General features: G+C 38.0%; 1 protein-coding gene across 5 annotated transcripts in view; it reads left to right on the forward strand.

Annotated features, from left to right (window-relative positions):
* MLLT10 (MLLT10 histone lysine methyltransferase DOT1L cofactor) overlaps positions 1-23,175 on the forward strand; it is a 121,497-nt gene that overhangs the window by 19,840 nt on the left and 78,482 nt on the right. For 4 of the 5 annotated variants that reach the window (XM_072330362.1, XM_072330361.1, XM_072330365.1 and 1 more), the window contains exons 4-6: positions 7,461-7,515; positions 18,309-18,418; positions 22,594-22,697. In XM_072330362.1, the coding sequence (XP_072186463.1) occupies positions 7,461-7,515; positions 18,309-18,418; positions 22,594-22,697 (269 nt within the window). The remainder of the gene's footprint in view (positions 1-7,460; positions 7,516-18,308; positions 18,419-22,593; positions 22,698-23,175) is intronic. The other variant, XM_072330363.1, reaches the window with a different exon arrangement.

Here is a 23,175-nt window from a genome sequence, read left to right on the forward strand (position 1 = left end):
CTGTGAATTGGAGTGGGCTGGATTTGTGGAGGTTTCGGGAGCTTGCAAGGCTACTATGTTAGCAATGTCAGTTTTGTTTCATGTTGGATTGTCTGAATGGGGTGAATGGAAAAATGAAATTTCACTGGATTCTGAGGCCTGGGGTAGGTTATTACCAGCAGATGTAGACGTGGTCAGTCTGGTACACATCCTGTCACTGGGTCTGTTTTTGTACTAACCACCTGGGATGTCTCATCTATTGATATGCCAAAATACGAATTTCTAGGATGCTGGTTTGCCCCACTGCAAATATCTCTATTTTTTTTTTTTTTTGTTTATTTATTTATTTATTTATTTATTCTTCTTCTTCTGATTGTTTAATCTTGGAAAACTTGACTTCTCTTTGGGCTGTGAGGCACGTGTCCTCTGGATTAGCTGAGTTTGAGTTAGGTTTTCTCTTAAGTATAATCGTCTGTTGTTTGATTATTGCTTGATTATTTTTATGTGGGTCTTTTCAGAGTATGGTGTCTGTTCATAGAGGAAGCCATACTTGCCTTATCCCTAATTATTATTATTTTTTGTTTGTTTTTAAGGGGGAATCTGCACTTTTTCTTATACTGGGTGCTTTAATTTCAAGGTGTTTGTGTTGGTTTTTTAACATTTTTTTTTTTTTTTTTTTTCTATCAAAGAAATGGACCAAAACATTATGAGGAGGAGAGATATTGAAAGAAAAGTTTAAAAAAGGAATACAAGGAAACACATATAGGACACAGCGTGTTTTGAGATGGAAATTAGGCCTGTAAGCAAATCAGTCTGCACATGGCTGATGCTAGTTTAAAATTTGCAGTGTAGGTATGCGTGGGAAAAACATTGGCCCAAGAAATTTGTGTTTACTAGTAGAGTGTGGTTGTATTCTTGTTCTACTCTCTGTCTTTATTCCTGTATGTTTGTTATTTGGCATCGTTGTTCATATGGCCTTATGGAGAGATGACTCAAAGAATTGATCTGTCTGAAAACTAAGCAGGGGAAAAAAAGTATTTTATTTTTAGCTTGCTGATCAGGGATTTCCATATGGTCGAATGATTGCTCTTCCAAGAGCAAGGGAGACAGTAGAAAGTACACAGCAGGGGGTGGCCAGTGATCTTCTTCTGGCAGAAGTCAGCAATTATGTTAGCTTAAAGTGAATCTGAATTGAAGTCAGCTGGAACTGCAGCCTAATTTCTCAGCTAACAGCTAGGAACTGTAGTCTATTTTAGCTGCTGTAGATCTTTTGCGTTATTTAGGTTAACGGGTCATACTGAGACACACTATTTATTGCATTATTGCAGTGCTGGGAATGCTGGGAATTCAGTCCTGTAGGACTTGGCTTGCTTGGACAGTCATTACTCAGGTGAATGGCTCCACTGGCCTACCATGGATTACAATTCAGTAAATTTCTTGCATATTTTGTTATGTTTTGTTTGTTTTTTCCTATAGCAAGTAAAATATAAAATGGATCTCTCCACATTATGCCTTATGAAAACTTGTTTCAGGTTAATAGAACCCTTAAAGAAGAACAAGACTGTATTTCTACTATTCTTTCTTTTTTATTCTTGTTCTGATTTATCTACTCTGTCTCCTATGTATGCCTTTTTGTTTCAACATGTATAAGCTGGTCTGTTGGATTAAAACAGTTTCTCCTTTTTTATTTTTATTTTTATTTTTTTTCCTGGTTGAAACATTGGTGTAATTAAGGTAACTAAAAAGACTCCAGTAATTAATTTGTGTAATATCTACTCCTGGATTTGGTAGTTGTTATTTCTGGTTAAAGTGGAACGATGAATATATCTGAAGTGAGGGAGAAAACTTGTGACCCTGATGCAGCGGAGTCAAGTTGTACTCTTGACTAATTCAGCATAGGAAGCTGAGTCTATGTAGCTCTTGCTTTGCTTGTATTGTTTTGCTCTTTCTGTCTTTAGTTCTCCTGCCATTTGTCTATAGTGATCACTTTCATTTTTTATTCTGTTTATTTTACTGTTATTTGTTTCATGATTATTTTTTACTTGTTTAATACAGAAGCTATATCCATGAACTTAGTCTGTTCCACCAAAGGTGAACATGAGGTCTGCATGTTGCATTCTGTTAGCCCGTAATGCTCCTTTTTTCACTTCTCTTCTTCAAATCTGAATCAGTTGGTTGTACCTACAGAACCACATGCACTCATGCCCTGCTGTGTACACAGTAAAGGATGTGGCTGTTCTTTGCATCACAGTCAGCCTTTCTGGTATTCCTATTTGCATGGTCACACCTGATGTTTATCTGAATTATTGATTAGTCTTTGGAGTTTGCCCTGTTTTTGCTAGTGGTGTTTTTCTTTTTTTTCCCCAGTTGATTTAGTAGTTCCATGAACAACGGATCTCAGAAATCCTTTGCCAGGGCTGAGACCCACAGCTGGAGAAGAGAGCCTCACCGTTGTTGGTGCTTGAATATTTTAGGTCATCCGGCCATCCATACAGAACCTTTTTGCCTTCAGCTGTCACAGAGATTGAAGCTTTATTCTGTTGTGTGAGTTGTATGCAGATGTGGCCTTTAGTAGAGAGATTCAGCTGTTGTTCACTTCGACATTAAGGTCTGGCCATAAGTGAAAGGAGACATGGTGTTGGATGAAGACATTCAAATAAGAAATTAAAAGTAACTGGACTTTTGAAATATATATATATACATACGGATGCTATTTTATTTCCTTTCTCCTGCAAAATCCTTTGTAACAACATGTGCATTTTGAAAGTACCCAGGATTATTTATTTATTTATTTATTTATTTATTTATTTTTGAGCCACTTCACAAATTCTCACCTGAAGCTATCACTTTTTTTGAAACATAGAAGCATAAAATCATTTGTATTGGATGGGACCCTTAAAGGCCAACTAGTCCAACTCCCCTGCAATGAACCTACAGCTGCATCAGGTTGCTCAGAGCCCCATCCAGACTGACCTAGGATGTCTCCAGGGACAGAGCATCCACCACTTCTCCCGGCAACCTGTTCCAGTGCTTCATCACCTTTCTCCTTATATCCAAACTATATATAATTTCAGAGACTTCATGTTGAAGGGTCAGGCAAAGAAAGGTCTGCGACACGAGATCCATCTGAAATGGTTGCTCTATCTAACGTATTGCTTTAAGATTTTAGAACTAGTAGGAAAATATTAGTTAAAAATTTAATGGAAAAATGATCTGCTACTTTACTTGGCTCAACCAGGTGGGAATGAGGCATGTGGGGCCCACTAGCCAAGGGCACTGGTTCTGCTGCAAGTTATGTGTTGAAAGTGAGGAGGTAACATGTGAGAGTGTGTAGGCCGGGAACCAGTTAGATTAATAACCTAGAGCGACAAGGGCAGAGGGTCACTGTGGGTATATTAGCTATTTATGATGCTACTATACTGCAGGTGGTAGCCAGAATTCAGAGCACCAGAAATGCTACATATCGTTATACAACATCCAACTCCTTGAGAGCTGAGTGCAGGCGTTCTGCTTCCTGCTAGCGGCAGAATACTCTGCACAATTCCCAACACTTCAGTTTTCTTTCGTTGTCAAAGGTCCCTCCTCCAGTTCGGTTTGCTGTCTCATGTCTTTATTCTTTTCTGACTGGTTGCAGCTATGGCTACAGAGGGATAATGAGGGGAGATATAACGGACCTGAGCCCTATGGGGATATGAGACAAAAGGAAATGAGTTGAAACTGAGCTCTGAAGAGACTAAGGATCATACTGAACTCTTACACATAAATGACTGGTTCCGTTCCTTGCCACTCAGTATCCTGTGATTGTTTTTAATTTTTTATTCTATTATTCTTATGTAAAGTTTGTTCAAGAAGTTTGTTCATTCTCATTTATGCTGCAGTGCTGCCATTTCCTGCCTTCTGTTTTGCTGTTGTAACTGACTGTGGGATTATGCTGTAAATTGCGTCAGAAACATGACCTAAATTAAAAATATTAAAAGTTTATATCATTCCACTTCACTGATCTGGTTTAAAGGGCAGCCTTGCAGATTTTAGCAGCTGTGGGAGTGATGGAAAGGGAGATTAATAAGGGAGTGGTGGAGGGAAGAAGAAGGGAACCTCCTAAACTGGTTTTGCTGCTAGTGAAAATATATGACAAATTTTCATAGGCTTCTGGAGGTGGGGCAAGGTAAACTATGTTAATAGCTTCAGTTGTCTCTGTGCTAGATACGTAATCTCAGCTCACTGCCCTTAAGCTGTATGGGCTTGGAGCTTTGGGTTGGAAACAAACTTTATTGCACTGTTACAGAATCACAGTCACAAGGTTGGAAAGGACCTACAAAATCATCTAGTCCAACCGTCCTCCCATTAGCATTGCTGCCACAAGCCACTAAACCATATCTTGTAGCTCCTCATCCAGACGCCTCTTGAACGCTGCCAGGGACAGTGACTCCACCACCTCCCTGGGCAGCCATTGCAGTGCAACCTGACCACTCTCTGAGAGAAAAAGTTTTTCCTTATGTCTAATCTAAACTTCCTCTGGCCCGACTTGCGGCCATTTCCTTGGGTCCTGTTTGTTGCCTGGGAGAAGAGGCCGAACCCCTCCTCATCACAACCTCCCTTCTGGAAGTTGTAGAGTGCAATGAGGTCTCCCATGAGCCTCCTCTTCTCCAGGCTAAACAGTCCCAGCTCCCTGAGCCGCTCCTCACAAGACTTGTGCTCCAGACCCCTCACTAGTTTTGTTGTCTTTCTCTGGACACGTTCCAGGGCCTCAATGTCTTTCAGCAGACCCCCATCAAGATGTCACCACTACAGGCTTTCCCCCTGATCCTTACCCTCAGACACACAACTTTATCATTCCCAACCCTAAGCTCTTCAACATCAAAACAGTCTTTAATTTAAAGGGCCACACTACCATCCTTCCTTCCTGTCTATCCCATCTGAAGACCTTGTAGCCATCCATCACAGCAATCCAGTGATGGGAGTGATCCCACCATTATCACCCACCGGTAATAGCAGCTAGGTCATAGCCTGCTGGACACTCGCTTCTGGCTCCCCCTGCTTGTTGTTCATGCTGTGTTCCTTGGTGTAGATGCACTTTAGCTGAGTCATCTGTCTCACCCCCAGTTCAAGCATTGTTCCCCTAGGCTCATCTCTTGTGAGCCCTGTTTTGTCCCCCCATCATAGCTAATTTAAAGCTCTTTTGATGAGTCCCGCTAGCTCCTATGCTAGGATTTGTTGCACCCTTTGAGATAGGTGGGTTCCATGGATGGATGACAGGCCAGGGACTGAGTAAAATGCCCCATGATCAAAGAACCCAAAGTTTCTGCCTTGACACCAGCCTCTGAGCCAGTTATTCATTATTTGTGCTTTCCAAGCCCACTCTGTGTCTCTCACTGCCCCTGAAGGTATAGAACAAAAGATCACTTGAGCTCCTGCTCCTTGAACTAAATGCCCTAAATCCCTGAAGTCTCTTTTCATAGTTTGTAGGCTTCTCTGAACAATTTTGTCATTGCCCACCTGAACTATGACTGTGGAAAATAATCAGTGTACCTTACCAGCTTTGGGAGTTTCCTGGTTATGTCCCTGACCCAGACCCCAGGATGGCAGCACACTTCCCAATGGCTTGGGTCCGGTCTTCATATGGGGCCCTCAGTTCCTCTAAGGAGGGAGTTGCCCACCACGACCACCCTTCTTTCTTTTCTTACAGAGGCAGTCTCAAAGTGTTATTGTCAATACGTACCAGGCTTCTTGCTTTGAGAGTCCAATCCAGTGTATATGGAATTCATTAAAATTAACCTGCAGCTACTTGAGTATCTCAGCAGCTTGCATGTAGTGCTTGGAGAGCTGAAGTGTTAAAATACAGCACGTGTACTGCATATATAAGATTTTGTTGAAAAGGAATAATGGAGTCATAGAAGGGCTTAGGTTGGAAGAGACCCTAAAGATCATCTAGTTTCAACCCTCTGACATGGACAGGGACTGAACCAGTCATTCATTTCAGTTGCAAGAAAGTAATTATAACCTTGACTTGAAAAAGAAGTGGTATAGTGCTCCAGGTCTGGAGGCAGCTTACAGAACAGTTTGGAGTTTTCAGACACTTTGACCTTTGAATTTCACTATAAACTTAATATTACCTTTTAATAAATTGCTGATCATTTTCATGGGTTGATGTGAGGGAAGAGTAAGTGAAGCGCAAAAGATAGGAAGGAGGAATCCTAAAGATTCTTTTCCTTGTGTGCGTCTGGCTGTACCAATGTACTGAGCAAAAATGATTCAGGAACGTTTCTGTTTTACCCTTTGAGAAAACCTCTTTGCTGCTAATACCAGTTTTGTTACAGGTTACATAGTCCTGAAGATATGCTTCATCTGTATTAGTTTCAGGAGTTCCCCAGGTCTGCACAAACTGTTTTTGAGGTGCTTAGAACATCGTAGGCTCCTTTTTCTGCTGACTTAACAGCTGATAACAGAGAACAGTGCAGCTCAGGAAACAGAGAGGATCTGTACTGATGCTAGATGTCTGTCTCCAGTTGAAGGGCGTGATAAAAGGATGCATCTGCAGATCTGTTACTTGGTTTCTTAAAAAGCTTGTAAGACTGGTATGCTTTGGGTCGTTAGTAATAAATAAAGTTTGCAATAAAATGATGCAATAACTGTGCTCCTTTTCACATCATTTGGACCAGTTAAATGGAATGTGTGTCAAACCTGTTCAATTTCTATAGTCTGATATGAAATTGATTGACTTGACTTTGGGAAACTTATTGCTAAGTTTGATGTTAGGAAGTTGATGGAAACAGTTGTAGCAGAAGGATTGCACTGCTGTGATCCTGATATGTCACAAGAAAAGGATGCCCAACTGCATGTTTCAAGAGGTGCGGTCTTTGGGAATTTTGGGGATGAGTTACAGAATCACAGAATCACACAGAATCACAGAATTTTAGGGGTTGGAAGGGACCTCTAGAGATCATCGAGTTAATTTTTGACCAGTTCATGAAAGAGAAAACGAAGTTGTTTTTGGCTTGTTGGAATAAGCGTGAGTCAGCAGAGACTATGAAGTCAGTTCTTTCTTATACTGTTCTCTGCAATAATTATATCCGTGGCACATCTTTGTGATTGACTGTTTTGGTGAGTACAAAGATTGAAGAAAAAGGGCATAAAATAGGGAGTCTTTGGACTGTACCCAACTTTCTTGTCAAGTCTACCCCATTCTTGGTGACGTGTATCCAGAATTCCATGGTGTGGAATCCAGGGATTAGAACTTGGAGGTAGAATTGTGAATAGTTTAAATACATTGTGGTTTCAAGATCCAAAGGAAAAGGCTTTGTTTGTGACAAACTAGCATTAATACAACAGTAAGGGCTAAGGAAAAATATGCCCATTCGCTTTTATGGAGTGGTAACTTCTTTACTGACACCGAATAGATTTGATTTGTATGGTTTCTTTTGTAATGCTTCTGTGATCATTCCATTTTTTTTATTTTATTTTTGCTTTTTTTTTTTTCCCAGAGATGTGAATTATGCCCTCATAAGGATGGTGCTTTAAAGAGAACAGATAATGGGGGTAAGTTTTATTCTTACTATTTGTGAACTCTCTTATTTTGTATAAGGGAAATAAGACTGTGAAAAGAATATGTAGGGATCCCAATAACAACTGGAAACAAGCAGCTGGCTTATCACACTGGCTGACTTGGGAAGTGATAACTATTTTACAGTAACTTGCAGTTGTCCAGATTAGGATGGATTTAAGTTTGAGAACATCAATCATTATTCTTAGATTTGCCTGTAGGTAAAAGTTACAATAAAGGAGAAACTGCATTTTAATGCAAGATTTTACAAGGGAAACAGATAAATTTTATATATATTTAGTTGGAGTTTGAACATTTGTAGAAGGCTGTTCAAAGTGCATCATTCATGGGAGAAGGTTAATTTTTATGTCTGAATGCGTTGGTGCATTTTCAAAGATAGCTCTTTCATGTTTGGTTTACTAGTGTATTCTGTAACAAAGAAGCTAGAGCTGAAAAGTTGTAGTAGCAATTACCTGCCCCTTGCATCTTCCTAATTGTATTGTTCAGGTTATCATCAGTTCTGCTCCTTCCAAATAGAACTGCTAAAAGAAATCTCCAGGGGATATCATGCTTTGGCTGTTTTTTTTGCTAATGGTTGGGTGATGTGGATGAAATCTTTCAATAAACTTTCCAGACACTTTGGATTGTCATCTTCTATCTATAATAGATACTTCTAAATTCTGGTCCATTGTCTATTTGTAAATAGCCCATTCATTTTGATACTGTGACCTTTCTCTTGTGAGAGGAGAAAGGATGATCAGGATTGAAGATATCATTTGGACAGTCGGTGTTAATTGTGTTCTGTGTTAATTTTGTGCTGAATACATAGTATTCTGCCTAAGTTTTGTCTTATTCTCAGTTTAGCATTGATGTAGTTGATGTGGCATTGATATTCCCTGTACAGTTGAGTTGCATGAGCCAGAGCCTGCTTGTATTTGGGCTGGTCTCCTCTTTCCCTTTCTAATCAGTATGCTTTGACAATAATATATAGCATGCATTCTGGTGTTCATTGTTCTAGTGTCTGCTTATCTCAAACATCTTAGTGAATTTTGTGTCGTTCGTGAGCGTTAGGAGATTGTGTTAAGTTAGTGTGTCAGTGAAACTACCATAATAAGTGCCAGTGCAGTACTTTAGCCTTAGAACTAAGCCTCTCAGACAGGTTAATATGCAGCATCGTTGAATTAATTTCTTCAGAATGGCAACTGAAGTGTGAGGTAGCTGAAGGGTTTTCCGCTTTTGTTCTTAAAGTAGTGTTTGGGAATGCCTTGCTATTCTGTATGGTAATTTTGAAGAATTTTCTTTTCAGGAAGTATTGAGAGTGTATTTTGACAGCGTGCATCAAATATCTGAGCATCCTTTTGATTCTCTCTTGCAATTGTATTCTTTGTAGTTATGAATTTCTGTCTGAAAGTGAATTGCCTTATCTGATTGAAGTTACTGAAGTTTCAATAGCAAAGGTGTTACACTGGACAAATGGTATTGTCCCTTCTTTAATTTTCATGACCAGCAATTTATATCAGTGAAAAGCCGATAGCAGAGAAGTCTTGAGAATTTGTGTTTTACTGTTTGGAAATCTCCCTCAGTAATAGATGTCTGTGGGGCTGAATACAGTAAATCTTACTTTATGGACCAACTGTACTTTTAGTAACAGGTTTACAGAAGGATGTGAACCTTGGAAAAGTGAACTCCAGCTGGTGTTATGTCATGGAAACCTACACTGCTAATCTGAAGCTTTCCTTCCAAAATGTTGCTTAATATAAGGGATTGTGCCAGACGAATTTTAGAGGCAGGGTAGTACTATAGGAGGACATGTCCTGGGCATCTCAGGTTAAAACTTGATTTTTAAAGCTCTCTTCCACCAGCACTGACCAGAAAGGCAGTGCAGTTTTTGTTGTAGTGTGCAGATTACTCATACATGGTCTGCTGGTGTTATAGCTTTTTTATTTATTTATTATTTTATTTATTTATTTAACAGTCTTCTGGATATTTGCTTTTTACTCATGTGAAGAAACGTGTTTTGTTTTGGATGCTGAAGGTGCTGTATTTTCTTTTACGTTTGGAATCTTAATGTTTTGTCTGCTGAGCTTTTTACTCTCGGGTTCCAAGATTTTCTTAATCAACAGTAAGACATTGTTATTGCAGGTAGGAACCTTACAGTGCGTTACTGCCTCCTCCTTTATGGTGGCATCGGTGTTTACTATTTTGTTTCCTGTGCTCATTTTCAGCTAAATTAAATCAGTTCCCTGAACCAGCTGACAATGCTGATGTCAGGCAACGACCAGGACCATTCTTTTAGCAGCAGCCTGTATGTAAGCTGTCTTAAGTCAGCTGTACAGCTGTCCCTGAAAGAAGCCTAAGCTTACGGCTCTTATCTAGTGGTATTATCTTGTCTTTAAGAACTCTGGAGCACTATAATATCTATTCATCTATCTGTCTGTCTATCCATCTATGACAAAATAGTCCACGAGTCAAACCGGTGTTATTTTTAGGTGTTAGTAAGAATAGTGGTAGTTGTATGTGGTGCATTTGTCTTTTTTTTTCTTCTTTTATTTTGGTCCACTCTTCCTTCTCTGTGACTTGAGGGTTTTTTTGTGCATATTCTTTCTCTTTCTCTCTCTCTTTTACTTATGTTACAGGTTCTTTGAGTTTTTGGAGATCATTGCATCTTGAAATTTCCTTTTTAGGTTTTATATTTCTGTTCAGAGATATCTAATATTCTTTAGTTGTGCTTATTGGTACAGTTGCTAAGGGAGTAACGTGTTTTCCAGCCTCATTTATGGTAAATAAGGAATTACAGTTTTCAGTAATACCACAAATGCAGCATTCCTGATGCAGTTCGGTCCTATATCTTCTACATAAATTGGAAGTGTCAGTGTGTGGTAGTAAGAGAAGAGGATCCCAATCTCTTTATCACTACGAACTTAGTTCTTGGGAAATTTCTTGTATGCTTCCTCAGAATATGTTCCCAGCCCACACTTATGCTTTGGGACTTCTTGAACCAGTGATGGTACTTTTTGTGTTTTCAAAGAACACAGCATGTCCTGTTAAGTGTGTTGTAAGTGTGTCTGTTACATACTTAATTTGTCCATTTCTTTTAGAGTGTTAATGTCTGTAGCAAGACATTTCACAGCTGATCAGTATGATGTATAACAGTAGTATGCAGATTGTGAGTCCTTTAAATCACAGCTTTATTTGATGGCACGTGGCAGTTGCTAAGTCAAGGGAAGTGACAAAGACCAGTTATTTTATTTTCAGTACCACTTGTGGTTTTATAGACCCTTGTCATATTCTTTTTCTGTCTCCTTTCAGGGGAGCTCAGACTGATAGGGTATTCCTTGTATGGAAGTACGACCCCTTTCTGCTTCTCTTCCTCTTCCAAATGACACATAATCCTTACCAGAACCCTGTGTGAAGTTTCAGAGAAGCAAATTTGTATCTATCTAAGCTGCCAAATGATAACAGTATGATTTAGTGTTCTGTAGCATAGACTGCTAATGTGATTACAGGTCACCATTTTTTGGTACAGATTTTTCTCTCAATAATTGTGAAACACACTAGCTAGCAATTCACACTACCTTGAATCTGGGACAGAACCTCAAATTGGAACACAAGTATTAATTTTAACAAGGCTTTTGCCTGAAGAATATTCTTCACATTGGATACTTGATTTTCTGTATCTGCTCTGAAAACAGAATACATGGGCAATGTAAATTTTTGAGGTGTTAACTATTTTTACAGTCTTTGTTAACTCTTGACCTTTTGGGTAATTAGGGATTGAGTGGGATAGGGGAATTTCAGTTATCCGAGGCAACTGTAACTGGACTAGCTGCCTGTTCTTGGCCTGCTGGCCCTGGCTTCTCCTGCTGGTGGTGGGTCCAGAGAATTTGGTCTGGATTTGAGCCGAATCCAGAACCTTAGGTTGCTTCATTGTCCTTTCAGGGCTTTCCACTGCCAGAGACTAACACAGAACAGGAGCAGCTGAGAGCTGAACACGTGTTTGTTGGGTTTCTTCACACTGTGTGAAAATGATTGTTCAGCTTCTGCACTTTCATGGGTCTTGGAAACAATACAATTGCATTTCATAGCATGCAGCCTGCACTGAGGCCTGCGATGTGGTTTATTGCCAACTGATCTTATGTGCTGAGGATTATTAAGAGGTGGCTCTATTTAGCTGCAAATTTGATTTCATTCATTTGTTAATAGTGATGGAAACTTGTATGGTTCTACTCAAGGTGACTGCCAGAAACTTTAAATGTAAGCTTTGAATATGTAAATATTACATTGTAATGTTTTGGCTGCTTAATGTTTGGTGGTGGAAAAGGATCTTCTCTGTACCTGGACCCTGTGGAACTACTTACATAAACGTTAAAAGGTCTGTGGTCACTGTCTGCAGTTACAGAAATTCAGAGTTTTGTTATTTTTTACTGCAAGTCAAAAAATAGGATTGAGCTGAAACTTTAACTTTTGTCTTTGAATATGATTATGAACAGAAGCCCATGCTACAGTTGGTAGTAGTGTTCATTGAGGGGCATCACTGTGGCTTAAAATACATAACTGAACGTGAAAAGTTTGGAAAATGAGGAAAAAACTGTGGTGTATGTGGGAATTGCTTATTGATTGATGTCTCACGTGTAAGAAGGCTACTGAAAGAGCAGCTAAGCTATTTGTAGCAGTATCTGTTCTCTGTACTGGCTTAGTTGGACAAAGTGTAAAAGCACGTTTAATACATTAGGAAAAGAGCTCACTTGTTCCTTTTCTTTTTTCTTCTTTTTTTTTTCAAAGCACATTATTCATCGGATATATTTTTTGGATGTTTAAATAGTTCTCTTACAGTAATCTTTGTCTCCATTTCTCTCTGAGCCGAAGAAGCCTCAGCTTGGTGTGCGAGTTGTTGCTTTGAAATCTGATTCCACTGGCTGCTGATGAGGAATGCTGTGTAACAGCATTCTTTGTGTCGACTTTTCACCAAGGCTTCTTTCATGCAGCTGCTTGGGAAAAGGCCAGCTAACAATGCAGTAGTTTTATGTCATCCTTCAGGCCCTCTTCCCATCCCCTGGGTCAGCGTTGGGATCCCCCAAGTCTATAAAAACACCACATGCCAGCTTTTCTTACTCTTAGCGTTACTGGTGTCAGCAGCTCTGTTTTCATGGTATTAATGTCTAAGAATATGGATGGTATAATATTATATATTTAGGCTTATGCATTTTGCTGGAAATGTTTACATAAAAACGTTTAGGTCCTTTCACAGATATTTGCAAGATTTTGTATATGTATTTTTTACTAGAAAAGGCAGTAATGTTACCTAAGCAATACTAAAATATTTTACTAACAAATACATATATTACCATATAATCTGTATTACATGTTTACTAGTTATTTTACTAGTAAATGCAATATAAGGAACTACAGTGGGAACCTGGAAAAAAATTAGAGAAAGCCTTAGATAAATATTTATGACATTTTTTCCTTTCTGTATAAAATGTCTTTAGAGAGGAGTAAGAGACTCATTAATGCCATAGCATGCAAGATAAGATGATTAAAGCTGTTGGCTTACTTAGTGGACCAGTGGGATGCAAGCCAGAGCTGCTTCAGAAATGAACTATTTGTTGTGCTGCCAAATGAAGAACCAATGAGAATTGTTCATATGTACTTATTCTTTAATTGAAGAGCAAGTATTGATAAATGCAGATTTAGGTGAAATTCTGTAGTAAAGCGCTGTGGAATGGAGCCTTTTCTTCACAGATAACCAGTTTATTACTATTATTTTTAGTAGAAATTGTCACTTGATTCAGAGTGCCAGCGATGAGGTTGGCTGTCAGCTGCTGGGGGAGGGATCTCTAGCAGTTAGTGTGGGCACCTTTTTTCCTCTGTCTTTTCAAGGAATGGGTCAAACAGTGTAGTGAATATTACCGTGTTAGCTCCAGCAATCTCTAAAACAGTGTTTTCAAGGTTAAAGAAACTGTGGTATCTTAAGCAGTCTCATCTTCTCTGCAAGTTTTGTTATCTTTGCAGGAAACAAGGGTCAGGGTTAAAATAGAGGTGTATGGAATGCTTTAATGAGGCATTTAGGCTAAGAGTTTAAAACAGTACTTAATCTTTCCCCATAGCAAATAGTAACAGTTCTGGTCTTACGCACACCTTCGGCTTCACCTTTCAGGGTGGCATAGGGCTGAGTTTTGGGATCAGCCAGCAGATGTGCTGGTGGTGGAACCTGGGGTGCAGTTCCCTGTAATCCAGACCTCTGCAGCAAGGAGGGGGCTGTGCTTTTCCCAATGTGGGCTTGTTTTTTCACCTGTGGTTTTGTTTATGGTAAATGTAGAACCTTAGCATGCCTTTCATCAGCTCGATGATCTGACTGCAGGGTAAATTTCTGTCTTCCCCCAGGGTTAATAATGAGATGAATACAAATTTATCTGCCCCAATATATGGCAAGTTGTACTTCAGGGAGGTGGAGGTGGGGATTTACCTTCCAGTGACAGCTCACAGTTGAAATGGATTGAGGCGTATCCTTAGGATGCGTCCCGGAGTGACCCTAATAGGAAAACTATTGTTTCAACAAAGAAATGTTTTTCCATGCTAAAAAATGGTGTTCACTGCATTAGGAGTGAATTAAAGTTTAAACTGACATAAAATTTCCTTAGTGGAATACAATGGACTCTTTAGGAAAAGAATGCATAAGGACATGTTACTCAGAGATTGGACCAGAGCTAGGAGATGGTGATGATGTCACAGAGCTCTCTTTTGGGACTGGGCTGACACTGCATCTGGACTTCTCAGTGGCATCCTGGCTGCTACTGCTCTGCTGCTCCTCTAGCATCGATTATCCAGAGCCTGTTCTGCATGTATTAGCTCTCAGCCTTCTGCTTTTGAGAGGTAGGGAGGATCGTTACTGTAAAAGGCTTCGGTTGTTATTGTATTGTGATGTAAAAGATTATAAAAGCAAGGCTTTAAAGTTCACTCTGGAAGGTGATGGGATTTCTTTTCTATGAAAGTGCTTGGGAACCCAGTTTTAGACAGATAAACAGTAGTGGTAAAGGCAACAGTATAGTTAGAAGGATAATGTACTGCTATGGTATTTATCTTCTTGGTTTCCTGTGCTAATTTTAGATTACTTTGTTCAACTTTTTTGCTAGTTTTAGAATTCTGTGTTGGCAACAGCTTTTATTAGCTAATGGTGAAACAGTTACCTGTTCACTGTCATTGGGATGACAGACAGACTGTTTTTAGTTAAGGCTCTGGAACTCGAGATCTGTTACTCTGAACGTTAATGAATATTACATACCTAAATATTTTGAATATGCAATGCTAGAAGGTTTTCACTGAGATCAAAATTAGTTAGGCATCTGAAATCGGAATCTCAGCAAAAGATTTGTGAAATGAGCATGGATTCTGAGCTTGTAATTAAGCGTTTGACATGCTGGGACAGAACTTAAAATTGGCACTACTCAGTTGTGTGCTTTTCTGACAGATACTTAAAAAAAGGTGGCAGCGGGGCTCAAGTAAAAGCTTTCATAAGATATATTTTCATTTTGAAGGCTTTTTGGCACGACTTTTCAATTCCTGTCATTTGAAATATCTGTTTTTACTATTATTGTTACTGAAGTAGATCTTGGGCTTGTTTTTAAATGTGGTTTTGATGTTGTTTTAATATTAATTGAGGTTGTTTCCTAAGATCTCTTAAAGGAAAAGTGTTACAGTTACACTTGAGTTACCTTATAAAATAAAATGGATATGCTTAAGTATTTGTTATCATTTCCTAAAGTTACTGAAAGTAAGGAGTAAGTAAGACTAGAAAGTGCAATTGAAATATATTGAATTTTAAGTTGGCCGTCATCAGGAAACTTTGTTTTTCTTAAACTCTTGGGATGTGGCTGTACAGCAATATTCTTCACACTTAAACATTAGGAAAGCTCTATTTGATTTAATTATGTCTTTTTTTTGGGGTGGAGGATGTATAGTGACCCAGAAATACTGTAATAAGTTAAATGAATAGGAAATTTATGGCCTATGTATGGAGCTAATAGAAAAATGTGATTTTAATGTGACCTAATAAATCCAGATAAAAACGTTTGCTTCTTCAGCAGGTTATATATGCACACAGGTTGGGTAGGTGTCTCTTCAGAACATTTAATTATTCTTGCAAAAAAAGTGTCCCTGTCATCTAGTAAGAAATAATACACAAAACCACTCAGCTCTAAACATGGCAAGAGAGTCTCTAAGTTGTTTAAGGAGGGAGTAGAAGCTTCTCTGGGCCAGGCAGCAGAATGGTGTAAGGCAAGGAAGAGGAACATTTGGGTTCTGTCCTGTCAACTAGGAGCATTTGAACTTTCCAGTGAAAATGGCCTACTCTGTCTGACCAAATAGTCTTGTGTGATGGTGTGTTGTTTCATTTTGCCTTTTAAGCCTGGGCTAATATGGTCTGAAGAATGTAAATTAGCTAGAAATAAATCATGTGATATTTAGCACATGAAGGATCATATGTAGCCTTACGACTGCACTCTTGAGATATTTTCCTGGGGAAAATGATACAGAATTTTTTGGTTCCTGCTTTCTGTGCTTTTTATGTATGTTTATAGAGTTGAAAAATGCAAAAGGCATAAGGTGGCGATAGAGTAGGAAGCAAAGCCTGGGCCATTTGTTTTCCTCCCTAGGAAGATGGGGTAGGCATTTTCTCACTTTGTTATGTAGTCAAAAGCCTCTTGATTCCAGAAGATATTAGAAATAAAGGCTACTTGCATGCTAGTAACAGTAGCTCATTCTTCTGTCAGTGAGATAGAGACAGTGCTGTCACACTTGCCTGTTTTGGGTGTCCTTGGTTCCACATGCTTTGGAATAATCTTGAATAATCTTTCAGTGTTTGCTTCCTATTCTGTTTTCCACTACCTTTTGATCCTCCTGTGGTGGAATTGAATGTTCTTGATGACCCTTAACTGACAAATTTTGTGGAGGAGTTTACAGACCTTGTGAAGTTCTCCAGTGATGGAGATTGCATATCCTCTTCAGGAAACCAGTTCTTAACTGCATTCATGAGGGGAGAATTTCTTCCCCGTGCTTTCTTAAGAAGGAGCTCTGGAATGTGCTGGTTTTGGTTCTTCCAGACGAGCTGGGCATTGCTTTCTGATGCTTCAGTTTTAATTAACCAGTGAAGCTTTGGACAGAGTAACATTTGAGCAGTTTATTGTGTGGACTCTTCAAGTCCCAGTGGGAGGTCATGGCAGGATCAGGCATTTGTGGCTTGTAGATGATCATAAAAATGCTGCAACCTTCCCCATGATTCAGTTTCTTATTGGACAAGTTGTCATTTTTTTGGCCAGCTCAGGCTGTGTAGGATCTAAAGAAGATACTGGAAACAGGTGGAGAATGTCCTTGGTCCTTAGTTCCTTGAGCAGTTTTTTACCTCTTTTCTTAGATGTTTATCACACTGCTACATGTCATTTATTTTGCTACATAGATACTGTCTGTAATTTTTCTGTGGGTTTAATGGATTATTAGATGAATAATTTTTTGGGGGGAGGAGAAATATTCACCATTAATGCCATGCTAACATTTGCTTATCTGTCTCTAATAAGATGGCTGTGGTACAGGGCAGTGTGCAAGTCTTAGGAAAGTCCTTATAAACACTAATTCCCTGAAGATATTTCAAATACAGAACATACAGTCTGAGGTTTTCATAGGTGTTTTGTATTCTTTTTCCCCCCAGTCTGTCTGTTAGTGATAGTTTCAAGTCTGTAGAACATTTTTTAGAAGTGGCTCAAATGGTGGTTTGCACTTCATTTTCTCTGCTCTTTTACTAGTCAAATACTTGTTCCTTTGTGTTAAGGATTTATGAATATGATGATGAAGCAGCACAGTTGCTTCAGATGTTGGGTTAGATTTTGCTGAATTTAGCCAAGGATAGAATATGGACCATTTTCTTATGGCAAACTATCCTCTACTGAAGCAAGCTCACAACTCTCAGAAACTTGGTATTGAAAGAAAGCCTGGAATCAGTGGTTTTCTTTCTGAATAGTTTTCTTCCTTCCACACCCTTTCCCCACCATTCCTATTGCTATTTTAACAATTAGGAACATTTATTTCTCCAAGAGTTGCTAAAGTACAGTACGATAAATAACCATTGATGAACCCCGTGTCAGTGGCTTAGAATGTAGGACTGGATGTAGGAATTGATCTAATTAGGATAAATAAATCTTGTCTAAATCTTTAAAAGTAGGGAAAGAAGAAGTTTGGTAGGTTTCTTAGTTTATTTTTTTGCCTTTTTAAAAAGATTTCTTTGTATATATGTATGTTTGTGGTGTGGGATTTCTTGCTTAAGAGAGAATAGATGAGTCTAATCAATTTAGAATGTTTTTGTTAAAATAAAATGTACACAGAATGTCTTACATGAAGGTAATGCTTGCATGAATAATTTCTTCAGCCCCTATTTTCCTTTTGTGGGAATCTGCATAATTTTAGAGTGTATTTCATGGATTTTAGATGGTAATTCTAGGAATTCAAAGAACGAACCTGTTTTTCCATTAGTACTTGTATGAATCATTACTATCTGCAGTTCATGAAGTGCTGTTTTTAGGAATTCTCCACACAGTAAATTTGAAAATACTTTAGAGCTCATCTTAACTTTGGGTAACCTAAAATGAAGTGTAAAAGTGATGTAAGTCATTTGCGTCTTCCATGTTCTGAACAGTTAAAACAGATGAGAAGAGTGTTGTAGAAGGTACTTTGTACAGTAACTGAAATGTCCTTTGAGCTTCTAGAAGACATTAAAATTAAATACAATTGTAACTTTTTGTAGGTTGGGCTCATGTGGTTTGTGCTCTGTACATTCCCGAGGTGCAGTTTGCCAACGTCGCTACAATGGAACCTATTGTGTTGCAGTCCGTTCCTCATGATCGTTATAATAAGGTATAATTATGTGTGTCTTTTTATCTATGTGTAATGCATTTATTTGAAACCTTGTGAGTTTTAAATAATCTAAAACTGCAGTTCTTAAAATGCAGTTTACAATGTATCAATAGCTACTATAATGTATGTTTTCTTCCATGTATCAGTGATAAGTTCAAGAATTAAGAAAGCTGTTATTCGGTTAAACTGCAAAGTTATCTGTAATGACTCGTTATTCTTATACAGAGTAGGGACTGTTTTGTTAATTAAAAATATTGCTATCTTTGAATAATGGCTTATTTTGAAAGCAGTGTGAAATATTTCCCACATGTAAGAATATTATTACACCTTATTTGAAATGTTGATATTAATTACCACTAAGTCTTGCTGTTTTAATTATTAATAAGAAGTTCATAAACAAGAACAGCAATACCAGCATATTGAGGATAAATCTTGCAGACTTTTGCTTTTGTAAACAGTGTTTTCTTTAACAGAATTAGTTGCCTATAGAAGAAATAGGATAACTGCTCCTAAATAAGTATCAACGAGATGGAATCTTTTTTGAAGTGTGGCAAGACTTCGTTAAAAAAACCAAATTGTTAATATTTGGTACTGAGAGCTTATTTTTTCTGCTTGGGCTTCCACTTGCACTACCTTTCCCCACAGTACCTAACTACTTCCTCCTTTGTATTTTGTATTTTCCCTTTCATAGGCAGCAAACTCAATTTATGAGTAGTTTTATTAGCACATTTTTGTGCAGTTGCTTATAATTCTGTTTCTTGCTTTTTCTTTATTTCATGATGGTTTGTGGACAAAGGAGCAAAAGAAGAATGCACTTTGTTATATAAAAAAACCAAACCACGTCATTTCCTCCAGGGAGCCCAGTCCTTCTCATGTTGGTTCTGTAACCTCTTTATTTTCCAGCTTACGTCTCTGATTTTATTTTTTCTTCACTCTCACAGAAAGGTCCACATTATACTTCTGTTCTTTTTCCATTCTTTCTAGTCTTTTTTCCTGTTTAATACACTGGTCTTTTCCTTATCTGTTTCACTTACTAATAATTGCTGTTCCAAAGGTTTTTCCCTTCCTACATACCAGTGTCTGAAAGCAGTTGAACTGCAGGTCTTTCTAATGATTTCTCATTACATACTGTGTGAGCATCTGTATCAGCTTTTGACTGTGAACTTCCTTCTGCAGTGGTGAGAAAATGCGAGAGTGAGATTAAGTTCTGAACTCATAGATATTTTGTGTTTGGACATAAAGCGGTCTTGTTTCCTCAGCTCGATTTTGGGCCAACAGAATATCTCTTTTCTCCTTTTCCCCCATCAGTAGTCGTGTTTTTATTTTTTTATTTTTTTATTTTTTTATTTTTTTATTTTTTTATTTTTTTATTTTTTTTTAATTTTTTTTTTTTTTAATTTGTAATGGTTCCTCCTTAATGTGCCTAAAACATTTCATTGAATACTAATGTCATACAGATAGTGGAGAGTTCCTGTTGTTATCAGATGTTTAGTTTTCTGCTTTTTTGTTGGTAGTCTGATTTGGGATGGTTTTCCAAGTTAGCTGTCGGCCTAAAACTACTTTAATACAGGCCAGTATAGTACAGTAGAAAATGTAATATACTATGACTACTTATGTGTATGCAGCTGTGTTTGTATGGAGGTAGTCTTCCATATGGAACTGGGGTAAAACGTAGTTCAACAAAAATTGTCATAAGGAAGAGTTTATACTATAGTCTCAAAAAGAAAAAAAAGCCCTCCTTGGAATTCTGCCAGGAGATACTACTTGATTTACATTGGATTCTTCTATGTAGTTGTTTCCTTATTTGATGTTGTAAAATATACACTATTATGCACTGTAATCTTGGGTACAAGAAGGAACACAGATGATGCCAGAGCATGAGGTTTATGGACACTCATTCTGTGGAGTTTACCTGTTCCTTGGATAAAAGCCATTGCGGTACAGAGTAAACCTACTGGGTGACCTGATGAGTGAGTTAACAGAAAAGCTCTTCTTGCGCAGTTGCTTCCAAAAAGGAAATGGACTAGAAATTGCTCTCCCATTGAATAGATACTTGAATTACTTCTTGGCTGCTTGCGCATGTATAATCTCTTACTTGTTTTACGAGAGCTTTATTTGTCTTTCTTAGGTACATAAGAGGTCTGTGGTAATTGTATAATAATTATTGCTTTTAAGAGCCTCTTCAGAGTTGATATAAGAAATAAGTGCGTTTGGAGTTTCTTGATCCAGCTAACAGTAAAGGCAGCTATTGAAATATTATTTCATTATTTGCCGCAACATTGAGAAACTTCTGTTCAAACAAAGTTCAGTTCTGTAGATAGGCAATACTCTTAGGTGGCTTTTACAAGCAGAATAAACTGCTTCTCAGATTCCTTTTTTTTTGCAAGGCATTCCTTGCCTCATCTTCCTTTCTGCCTTTTTTTTTTTTGCAGAGGAGGTTTGCAGTTTGGAATCATTGAAGAATTACTGACAGAGAACTCAAGGCAGCTCTGCAAAATGTCTTTAGATATTTGTGTTGGGTGGGCAGTCCGCAATGTTGTGTTTAAACTTGTTTGTAACGTATCCAGTCAGGTGTTTTGTTTTTTTTTTTCCTTCCCCCAGTCATTTTACTGTAAATCAGCTTACGGGGTCCTGAATGCAGCATATGCTGTCAAAGAACAGGACCTACATCCCTACTATATGGAACGTTTACACCACTTCTGAACTTCAGCGAGGAAAACTTTTTAGGCAAAAATCAGTCAAAACAGAGTGGTATCTGGAGCCTGAGCTGTGTGGAATCTATTGAACTCTGCTTACAGAGCTACCTTGTGTTGAGACTGAGAAATAGTTATTCAGGTGCAGTTGATAGATTATGATCTAGTTCATTCATAAAATCTTCATGTGTCAGGTCATGGTATGGAAAGCTAGAAAGTGGCCAGTCTCCAGCACTGGCAAATGACCCAGTGGGTAGTGTGCGGTACCTGGTACAGCGGGAGCAAAGCAAAGAATCATGTCCCCCTTCCTCAACCCTCAAGCGTTAGGAGATAGGATATGATTTTGGGTTATGTTAGCTGCTGCTCTTAGTGCTTTTCAAAAGTCTATAGTAAACCATACCAAATGGTTACTCTACCTCAGAGTCTTGCGCAGTAACAAAAATGCTGTAGTTGTCTGACTTCTTATGTTAAGCACCGAATGTGGATAACTGTTCAAGGCAGTTCTGAGTTTAGAATTTCACTGATTTTCACTTTTTTTTTTAAAGAACATCAGTTTTGCATTATTTCCTTTTTCATTCTCAATTTAATTGATGTTTTGGGACATTTTTTCTTAAACACTGGGTAATAAACAACAGTTTATTGAGAATTTCTCATTTCATTTCTCATTTCATTGAGAATATTTTCTAAAAATCTTACAAACTGCCTGGTATCCCAATAAGGCCAATTTATGAGAGAAATTCTTTGAAAATATTTTCAGGTAATTGACATCTCATTCTCATTTTAGCTTGTTTTTAAGCTTGCAGTAGGCTCAGTATATTAATTTAAACTTTGTTTATGGAGAGTTCTTACTTGATTACTTTCTAAGATGCTTATGGAGCTGTCTGAAATCAAAGCAGAACTCTGTTAAACACAATATTTAATTGAAGGTAACTGAATGTTATGTGGGTATTGAAGCATGCTGTGAGACTTCTGAAAATGGTTTACACCAAAACTGCATGTAAAATTTTAAGCTTGCAGCTTTTCTGTTGGTAGTTTGTGTAGATATATGCATATATACCTTATGGTATCTACTATGGTAGGCACTCAGCCTGGTTTGATGTTTCTGAATTGTTGCTATGAGTACTGTTAAATGACTGTCAAAATGATTGCAACTTAAAAAGACAGAAATGCAAACTTGAAAGCCAGGAAAATCCCAAAGCCTAATGCTATTAGCCTTTGGTTGTTTAACCATTTTGGCTGGTTGAGTAGCAGTATAGAATTCAAATAAATTAGTATTTGTACTGCTTTAGCACTGATGAAGTGTTACGTAGATCCAAAGTATCTAGCAGGTAATCTTCTTTTGCAAACAAGTGTAATTAGACTTCTTTATAAAGAAGTTATTACATAAGGTTAGCTGCACAATCCAACACTTCTCACCTTAGAATTTCCTGTGACATATAACTTGTTTGCTTTTCATCCTATTAAGTATTTTCTCTTTGATAGACATGCTATATCTGTGATGAACAAGGCAGAGAAAGTAAAGCAGCCACTGGTGCGTGCATGACATGTAATAAACATGGATGTCGACAAGCTTTTCATGTAACATGGTAAGTATATTTTACTAACATATCTAAAAGAATTTTGCAGAGTCAGCTCTATACTATAAAACGAATGAGTGCTTTAATTAGAATGTTTTGGGATGAAGAAATGCAGTGAAGTGTTTTGTGTAGAAATACTTAAAGTTATTAGAGTTTACAGTCAGTATGGCAGTGGTGTCATATACATTGCTGGGAGCTGTAGAAGTAGTCTGATAATACTGCTTCGTATTAAGTACTCTTTGCGCATGTAAGCAAGGTTTAGTGTTTCTTGTCCTATCTTCTCAAGATATTTTATAGGATACAGGAATGGGAAGGAATTTGAATTGCTGACCTGGTGATTTGATATTTGCTTTTCATAAATCAGTAGGAAAAAGCATTGAAATATATATTAAGAATGCAGTAAAGTAACTACTTCTGGTTTTCAAACATTTGGAGTACACCTCACTGGCATTATGTAAATGGTACACATCTATCCTGAACTATTTGT

This window comes from Excalfactoria chinensis, chromosome 2, assembly GCF_039878825.1.
Source record: "Excalfactoria chinensis isolate bCotChi1 chromosome 2, bCotChi1.hap2, whole genome shotgun sequence".
Lineage (NCBI taxonomy): Eukaryota > Metazoa > Chordata > Aves > Galliformes > Phasianidae > Excalfactoria > Excalfactoria chinensis.